Below are 9,299 nucleotides of genomic sequence, written 5' to 3'. Positions count from 1 at the left end.
GACATGGCATATTGCCTAAGGCTGCCAGATGCAGTGTAACTCTTTGTTGTGTGTGTTTGGAGTAGGGCTTACGCCAGTGGTTCTCCTCACCCCACCCAAAACTGGAGTTTATGCCAGGTTGGCATGAAGAGCGACGCTACAAAGTCTGCTGAAGAACAGGCATCAGTTATGTTTGCCAGCACTGCTGGGCTGTAGAAATCCTCGCTGAGAAAGCAGGAGGGAATTGACTCAAGATCCTGCTTTGGAAGATGGCACTTGGGCACTCCGACTGACTGAGCCACAGCCGTGGGGAAGGAGCGCTGCCGCCTGCCGGGGCCGCACACCCCACTGCTGAATGCCTCCCGTGCTGCTTGTCGTTGGGGCAGTACGCACATGTATGTAGATTGTAACGTATATCCACCCTTCCCTTTGGCCACCCTCGGGTGCAGCCTCGAGTTCTACCTGCTTCTCTGGACTCAGATCCTGACTGCCATGGGTGCTTGGGGGACTTCTCATGGCGTGGTAAAACAAGCCTTCCTGAACATCGTGAATTCAGCATAGTTAAAAATCTGGCATATCCAGTGCCAGTATGTAACTATCTAGTCTGGGGTTTTGTGTGTGGAAGAGGCTTGTGCTGACAGTGGGATTCCTTCGGCGTTTTTGTGGGCTTTCGCTGGCTGGTTTGATGGAGAGAACCTTTGGCCACTGTTTTCCTGCTGTGACTGCATCACGCAAGAGAAAAACAAGTGGGTGCCAGCCAGCAGGAAAAAAAAAATAAACCCAAAACCTAGAAGTTGCTGTGCAAGCTATTCCAGTAGTGGGTATTCCCCCCCCCCCCCCCTTAAATTAATCTCTCATCATCTATGCAAAGAATTTAAGGTAGAAAATTCAGACAGAGTTGGAAATACCCTTTGTGATGACATAGGGGACAGTCCCTCTGACAAAGGATACATTTCCCAGCTGTCAGGAAGGGAAAACGCGTTAATGTTCAGCTATGGCTGAAGTTCCCAATTCCTCATTGCCAAAATTTTCTAAAGTGAATTAATAAATTAAGTGGTTTTTTTTTTTATTTCATGTCTTAACTGAGTGGATTCTTATTTAGTAAGTTGCATAAAATAACCCACACCCATCTCGGTCCTGCATCCCTTGGCTTCTGTTGATGGCTTATACGGAGGTAGAACCTTAAAGACCTTCATCCTATATGCTGAGCTGAGGGATAATTGTCTGCGCTGCAACACACCAGCAGAACCTGGTTTAAGTTGTGAGTGCTCGAGGGTTTACTCTAGGTTTAACAAATGAATCGGCAGTCATGTTGTGGCAACAAAAATAAACCCAGAGTACCTTGTTAAATATGACTGGTAGTTACAGGCATTTCATATATTCAAGTACTCAAGCCAGTGTTCAATTTTTTTTCTTCTTTTTTTGTCTGAACAGCACTGAGCTGAACCTTATCACGTTACAGACCCCACCGTCAGTGTCCTCAACTACGTTTCTGTTGAACGCTGAAGGAGAGAAATTATTATTAAGAATTTTTTCTCCCCCAGAATAGCATCGAGCTCACTCTCTTAATAACACAAACCCGGGGTTCCGTGCGCTCGGCTGTCGCTGGGGGTGCTCAGCCCCCCACCCACCCGCCGCTGCAGGGCAGCTGCCGCTTTCTGCTCCGCGTTGCTTCCCTTCCTGGGTTCTAAAAGGTCCCGGTTTTGCTGAGGTCCCATCTATGAATACATCCCAATCACCGAGCCGCGGGGGTGCAGGCGGGCCCCGCGCCCCCCCCCCCCCCCCCCCCCCCCCCCCGCCCCGGGAGCACGCCGAGCCCCCCGGGCGGGGGTGGGATCCCCCCCGTCCCGTCCCCCCGCAGAAGCCCGGCGCTGTGCGGGGAGCCCGGTCCCCCCGGCCCGGCCGTGCGCGGAGCTGCCCCCCGCGGGTGCGGGGCCGGGGGCCGGGGCGGGGCCGCCGCTCCGCCCCGGGGGCGGCACAGTCGGGGGCGGCACAGCCGAGGGAGGCGCCGCCGCAGCCGGGCGGGCAGAGGCGCAGGGCCACGGGCAGGGGGCTGCGGGCGGGGGCCTGCGGCAGGTGAGCGGAGCGGGCGGCCCCGGCGGGGGGCGGCGGGGGGCGGCGGGGATGGTGTGGGGCTCCCCGGGCCGTGGCTCTGAGTCACGGCGGCACCGCAGTGCGCTAAGCGGGGCGGGCTGCGGCGCCCGGGGCATGCGGGCGGCACTGGCGGGGGGTCCCGCGGAACCGAAGGGAGCACGGCAGGGGGCGGGCTGCCCCCCGCTGGGTGCCGCGGTGCGGTGCGGTGCGGTGCGGTGCGGTCCCCGGCCGAGCTCCCGGGGGGGGGGGGGCTGCGGAAGCCCTGCGCCGCCGCCCCGCAGCACGCCTTTCGTTCAGCTTAGGAAAGGTTTTCTGCTTTGTTGCTTTCAAACCGTGGCGTATATCGCTGTTCTTAATTTCTTTTAATGCTAACAAACATTTTATTGTTGTCTCTGTCGTTCAGGAGTACAGGAAAAATGATGGATTTCCATGAGTAATTCACTCGAAATAGATCGGTTGAATTACTACTGTCAAAGCTGTTATGCTGGCTGTGATCATTTTATTAATCCATTTTATATTTATTTTGTTCTCCATTCGGTATGGCTAAGAGGCATTTAAGCCAAAAAGAAAAAAAAAAAAAAAAGTTTTTATTCTGCTGACAGGGTTGGGTGACTGAGGGCTCCTGGAAGATCCCAGGGAGGTTCTTGTTGCTGCCCAGAACACTTACTGCTTTATCCATCCGGCTAACAGCACTTCTGCAGATCTACGTCACTGTGGGATGAGCCTCTGGTCTTGGAAGGCTTCTCACAAAGTTGTTTACTCCAGAAAATATCTCATCCTGCACATGATGGTTTTGTTTTTCATAGTTTTCCTGCTCAACAGTACATTGTACAGACAGCAAAAGAATTTAGAGAGTGTGGGGTTTGGTTTTTTGGTGTTTGGTTGTTGTTTTTTTTTTGTCAGTAGAAAAATTAACTAGCCTTCAGGTTGAGAAGGATTTCAGTAGTGGTTTGCAATGAAATCATCTTCTTAAGTCCACAGTCAATCTTCTGGGAGGAAAAAAAACTCCATCCCAGATGATGGGTCTGCCACACTAGACTCTTAGCTGCATGCAAGTGGTGTTAACAGGGTCAAGAGCAGCGATGTGACTGTTTCACTGCAGTCTTATCATGAGTGAAACTTGTTATCTGAATGCCTTCAGTTCTTTTGGACTTCCAATCCCACTTGGGCATTGGAAGACAAACATGCAACCATGCCCTCCTAGCACAAGTATGCTCCTTCTCTCCCCCCGGATCCTCCTGGCACCTGGTGTGAATAGCCCTCTCTGCAATAGCAGGGATTTTTTAGGAGTCGATACAAATGTTTGTAGTTCAGACTCAGTGTGCACAAGTCTAGCCAGTAACTCTTGGAGCTGCGTTGTTAAAAAACAATCCTGACCTTCCTATCTCACTGCTGCCTATGGATTACGGTAATGCACTTGGTGGGTTATTGCGTGCATCCGACCCTCAGCGAGGGGGAGAAATTTTGGGAGTGCAGAGACACAAACCTCCTTAGTGCAGACAAATCTTTTGCAACCCCATAAGAGAGAAGAGAGAAGCATGGTCTGGCCCCAGGGTTATCAGGGAATTGCTGTAAAACAAAAAGCATATGAGACCTAAACGGCCTTTCTTTTTGGTAGGTGGATGTGTAGCTGTAAGAATAGGGAGACCTGTGGAATGGTGTAATCAGAGGGCAGAAAGGAGACCCACCTACAGCCTATTGGGCTCAAATCTCAGTTCTTGGAATTAAAATCCTGTTCTCAGAATAAAAATCCTCTCTTGGAAAGTGCTAAGTTACTTTTCTCTCTTCTCTTCCACTACTTTTCCTGGCCAATGCCTTCACTTTCATACTGAATCAAGTCTTGAAACATCGATTCCTCACCATGTTTTGTCCTAGTTTTGTACAGCTTTTAAGTACAATAAACATGTAACATCTCCTTATGCCTTCAAATTAGGGAACAAGCATGATCAAGATGAACTGCATCCTGTTAACCGCCTGCATCATTCTGGTTGCTTTTTGTAGTTCTGGTGAGTATAAGTGCCATACTTTTCCTGATGTAATGTTATGACAGGGGCTGAGGAAACCAAAGGAGAAAATGTTGGAGAAGGAAAAATAACAAGAAAAGCCTGGATTATTTAATACCAGTTCGGGGAATGACAGGGAGCATGGAAGTTGAGCTTAGTTTCTGTGGCTGATTATCTTTGGTTGGAAGAGAGAATCGGGTGCAGAATATGATGCTGGTTAACATGACAACAGACGGTTGTGTTTTGCTGCTAAAAGGTTGGGTTCTTGTGATGTGAATTGGAAACTAGGTGTATAGCACAAGAGAGAGATGCGGTGAAATAAAGAAGGGATAGAATTAACATTCTGCTGAAAGTGTCTCCTGTTGTCTGTCCTTTTGGAAAAGGCAGTCTTTAAGAGTAGATAAAAGAAGCAAACATTTAATATCTTGTTCTGCAGGTGCATAAAAGTGGTTTTAAAAATGACCTAAGTACATGCTTCAAAGTCTTCCTTTCAAAATTGCCAGTCTCAATTTGTACACTGACAAAAGCTTCTAAATTTTGGCTTAACTCTTGAGTTTAATAACTAGGCATACGTTTTAGACAGATGCAGACAGTGATTCTTCTTTCTTTCCTTTTTAATGCTGCTACTGGTTTAGGACTTTATTAGTCAGTAAAGATAAACCCTTGTCGTCTTAGGTTATGCCCTAAGGTGTTACCACTGCGAGAACAGCCCTTCCTTGTGCAAGACCAACAGTACTTGCTTAGCGACTGAAGACACTTGCGTGCAGATGAAATTTGGTATGTATACTGTCCTACAGACCTAAAATAAACACGGTTATATCAGTTTTCATTGCCTGTACACTTCTAATCTGGCCTTGGCATGCATTTCTTAGCCTCACTCAAAAGAAGGTTGCGAATACTTCTGAAGGTCATGCTTATATCCAAGCAACTGATAATGATGATTTAGATAGCTGATTTATACTTGTACAAGCTTATACACAGATACCTGTACCTCTGGATTAAAAAACAAAAACAAAAATCCCAGCACCCAAGGGAGCTGGAAGAAAATAGAAGACAGCATTGACTCTAAAATAAAAAAAAAACTTTGCTGTGAATTTGTTACACTTAAAGGTGATAAAGCCTGTGTAACCCACACAATAAATCTGCAGGTGAAGACTTGGTCGTTTATGAACTCACACTATTAAAAGAAATTATCTTTTCCTGAGAGTGAAGTGACCTGCATGTCAGGAAGATGGTCAAGGATATCCAGGGGACAGTTACTATTCCAGTTGTTAAATAACATTTAAGTAACTGTCTCATTAAAAGTGACAGGAGTTTCATTAGAAAAACAGAAGTACTGAGTCAACTGAAAAAAATCTGCGTTCCTGGCTGGTTCCCTCTGCTCTAGAAATGGCTGGGCTGGCTTTAGGCGGCAGCAGCCCAGATGGGGTGGGACTGCGCTGTCCCCTGGGATGCTCCCGGCTAAAGCTTATGACTTGGTGCAGAGGAAGAAAGCTGCTAACACTGCTGGACCAGGATGCTGCTCTCTGCTGCTTGCATCCTAAGGAATTTTCGCTCTTGCTGTTTCCCTTGAGCCTAAACCTTCACGAGCACAAGCTGTAGGCTTTCTAGCGTGCGGTCTGTGGTGGCTGTCTGTTGCTGAGTCAGGTGCTTGAGGTGTCAAGCTAGGGAAGGTGGAAGGCAAGGTGTTCGATCTCTGGTGTCCAGGGGAATGAGCAAGAAAAAGGGAGGGCTCCTGTAATATCAGGCTTCATCTTCTGCATGTTGCTTCTGGAAAGGAGACCACTCAGATCCAACGGGACTTATCTTCAGCACAAAAACTAGCTGGAGTCAGTGGACTTGCTCGGAGTTTTTGAAGAGAGAACAACCCTGCTGTGGGACGATGCAGCTTGAGCTAGGTGGTAACACACTGTCCTTCTCTGTCAGGAGCCCCAGAGCAGGTATCACTGCAGCTCCACCCTGTATCTCCCAGGGGGTCATTGGGACTGAACTGGAAGCACTGGTTAGCTTGAGCTAGAAGTCTGGCCGAGAGCTACGAGAGAGTGCTGTGGAGGCAGGACCACGGCTTGCTATTGCTATTTGCACTACTGATTCCTAGTGAAGGCAAATTTGCAAACTTCTAAACATTTGCAGCTAAAAAAGCGAGTATGTGGCAGTCTAGGCTACAGAGTGATTCTCTCTCTGTACCAAAAATGGTATTACTTTCAATATTCTCTTAATCTGTTTAATTTTTTTTTTATAGGTAAATTGAGAACCTCCTCCTGCTGGAAGGCATCCCAGTGCAGTATGAATGATATTGCTGAATTCTTCCAGTTGGATAATTTTGAATTCTTTTGCTGCCAACACGACTTGTGCAATGAGAGTGCAATTACTGGGATTAGCAAAGCAGCCTTCAGTATTGCCTCTGCAATGACTATGTTATGGATGCTTCTGTAATAATCCTAATTTGTATGCCATACTTTCAAGCTGAAATTATACAAAATCATTAACTCTTTTCTGAATTGTACTTGCATTTTCAGTTCCTAACCGTGGGCAGAACATTACCTTTGAATTTTAATTTCAGTTTCTTAAGGTTCTGTCTGTTAAATCACTGTTTCCATTCATGGGAAGGAGACAGGTATTGTTACCAGTTGTAGGGAATTCAGGTATTTTGGCACCTGCCCTATTCATGGGCAAATAACTTGTTATGAAGTAGTGTTATCTTGTGGAGAACCTGGGCAAACTTCAGTGGGTGATGTGAAAATGAAGGATTACTATGGCTTTTATGCTGGAAAACTATAATTTGTAACTGTCCCATACATTGTAATTATCTTTGGTTCGGATTTCTGTGTTTGGTGGTTGTTTTTTTTCTGGATGCTCCCTTGTCATACACCAGGCAGTGGATTTGCTCTCAATGCAAGAATTGTTGGATCATAAGTATGAACTTCCTGTGGTCTCCATGATGAGTATGGAAATACTCAATTTCAAGTGATGTAGACTCTTTTGTTCCCATCACTGTAACAATTTCTTTCTTTCTTTTTACAAGCCAATGATGCAACCTTGTAAGTACTGTTATCTTGGGAGAAGGCATCCAAATTTCTTCAACCAAAATCAAATTAATGCTAAAAGTGAGAACACTTTTCCCTCTTTTTATATTTCTGTAAGCACGCAGACACGTGCCAGCTTTTTTTTTGCTTTTCCTTATACTTTATCCATGTCTAAGATTTTAACTGAGCATGTGCTTTGCACTGAGTATTTATTGGCATACTGAAATTGTGTATAAAATGCTAAGAAATTGAAACAGCACATCTAGTCTTATTTTCCCACATAGTTAGCTTCTGGGTTTCGGTGAAGCCAGTAACATGTAAATTTAACTCTTCAAGCTTCCACCTAAGAGTATTAAAACCTTGCAGAACTTTATATTTTTACTTTTATGCAACTCTAGAAATGGCAATACAAAATATACGTGTATTTATATAGCATGAATAAAACTTGCTCAGTTTGTATGTGTAAGAGGTCTGGAGCTGAACTGTTCTGTGCATTGCTCTGCCTCGGCAGTGTAGACAGACCTTTGATACTTCTGCAGTACTTAGGGACCTGCTCAGTCAGGTACAATGTCAAGTTCTCCTTTTTCTCTTCTGGAACTCCTGGCATGTCCCTGCAAGACTTGTGGTCTATTGCTGATAGTATACTCTCTTTTTGAGGACCCCTGCTTGTGCTATGCAGGGTGCCAGTGACACGTTCACCCAGTCATAACCAGGGTGTTACTCCAAACCCATGATGTGTTCTGCAGTGTATCTTAGCTATGAGAGTATCCTGTGATCTCTGTGATCACCAAAATATGAAAGTCATCCTGTCTTTGATTAATAAAAATGTCAAAAAAGAAAACGTGTGGAGTGTGGTTATTTATTGTCACGCTCTTTACAGCTGGATGTAACTCTAGTCGTTTCCGTGTGAGATGGATCCATGCTTCCCCTGCAGAGACTCCCAACAAGTGGCAGGTAGGCTCCTCGCGCTTCTCCGGAGCTGCGTGCTACGTGTAGTTGGTTAGTTTTGCCAGGGTGGTTATTTGCGTTCGGGAACTGTTTGATGGGACAAGGGGTAATGGTTTTAAGCTAAAAGAGGGTAGATTCAGACTGGGTACGAGGAAGAAATGTTTTACGATGAAGGTGGTGAGAGACTGGAGCAGGTTGCCTGAAGAGGTGGTAGATGTGGTCCCTCAGTCTCTACTGCTTGAGAATTGTCTCTTTGAAGCTGTGAATATGCCACGATTTGGGGGGAAAGAAATAAGAGTTCTCCCTGCATGGGTGTTTTGACAGCTGAAGCATGGCATGTAGCATGCTTACTGTGATTGCTCTTGGAGCAATCCTGCCTGCAATCTTCCTCCATAGCATGTTTTTATTCTCCTATGTACTGATTAGATTTCTTTATGGAAGTATTGGTTGTTTCTTCTCTTCCCCCCTACCCCACTGCCCTTAGTTCTTAGCTTTAGCTAACTTCTAATACCTGTTTCAGGAGGGAAAACCATTACATATGATACTCCCTAAGTTGTAAATGATCCTAATAGAAACTGTTGGCTTGAAGTATGTGGCCAAGCTCAATAGAAAGTGTTTTAATTGATACTTGTGAAGCCAGACAGCTGGAAAATGCTATTTTCCTCATCTCTGACAGGCTAATTAGACTTTGAACCTTTTGATGTGCATTCTCAATCCAACAGGTACTAGAAGTAGTGATTTGAAGTTGCATTAGAAAGAAGAAAAGTCCTTGATTTCCCAGTCTCTTGTTCTTCCATCTTTTTATTTCCATCTCATTAACAAAAGCAGACACTTGGAAGACAGTAATTTCTACACAGTGACTTTTTCCACTGATGTACCACCATTTGTCAAGCTTTTGCTCATTTTAGATGAAAAAGTGGTATTAAGGTACTCAGTCAGTGTACAGTTGGGGGAAGGTTTGTGGCAGAGAAGGTACCTTGTGTTAGGCAAGTGAATAGAATCCTTATGCTTAAACTGTCTTGGTTGCAGCGTTTTCACTCCACTATATTGTGTCTCTTTTGATGGTTGGCACTTCTATTGCTGTATGGTTTGCATATGTAAAATATTTCTGATTTTTTTTTTACTAAGCACAAAAAGCAGCTCTGTATTTTGTCTGTCTGACAATAGTTTGAGCAATCATTTTTAATATTTGTTTTTTGATAGCCTTGAACACTTTGTCTATTCTATCGTATTCCTCCTTCCTTTCTCT

General features: G+C 45.4%; 1 protein-coding gene across 1 annotated transcript; it reads left to right on the top strand.

Moving 5' to 3' along the window:
• Nucleotides 1-1,944: 1,944 nt before the first annotated feature.
• On the top strand, nt 1,945-7,937 carry CD59 (CD59 molecule (CD59 blood group)). Its single transcript, XM_055814588.1, has 4 exons — nt 1,945-2,055; nt 4,007-4,079; nt 4,752-4,853; nt 6,319-7,937. Exons 2-4 carry the CDS (start codon nt 4,016-4,018, stop codon nt 6,510-6,512), a joined length of 360 nt encoding a protein of 119 aa, XP_055670563.1. The 5' UTR covers nt 1,945-2,055; nt 4,007-4,015; the 3' UTR covers nt 6,513-7,937.
• The last annotated feature ends 1,362 nt before the right edge of the window (nt 7,938-9,299 follow it).

Source organism: Falco peregrinus, chromosome 9, assembly GCF_023634155.1.
Source record: "Falco peregrinus isolate bFalPer1 chromosome 9, bFalPer1.pri, whole genome shotgun sequence".
Lineage (NCBI taxonomy): Eukaryota > Metazoa > Chordata > Aves > Falconiformes > Falconidae > Falco > Falco peregrinus.
The sequence above is the reverse complement of the archived record's forward strand: the minus strand, read 5'-3'. Positions and strand labels throughout refer to the sequence as shown.

Bases quoted from the DNA above. Each gene is read 5' to 3' on its own strand.
- CD59 (XM_055814588.1), top strand. From the start codon at position 4,016: ATGATCAAGATGAACTGCATCCTGTTAACCGCCTGCATCATTCTGGTT. The intron at 4,080-4,751 runs GTGAGTATAAGT...TTGTCGTCTTAG, and splicing joins GGTTGCTTTTTGTAGTTCTG to GTTATGCCCTAAGGTGTTAC. The intron at 4,854-6,318 runs GTATGTATACTG...TTTTTTTTATAG, and splicing joins TTGCGTGCAGATGAAATTTG to GTAAATTGAGAACCTCCTCC.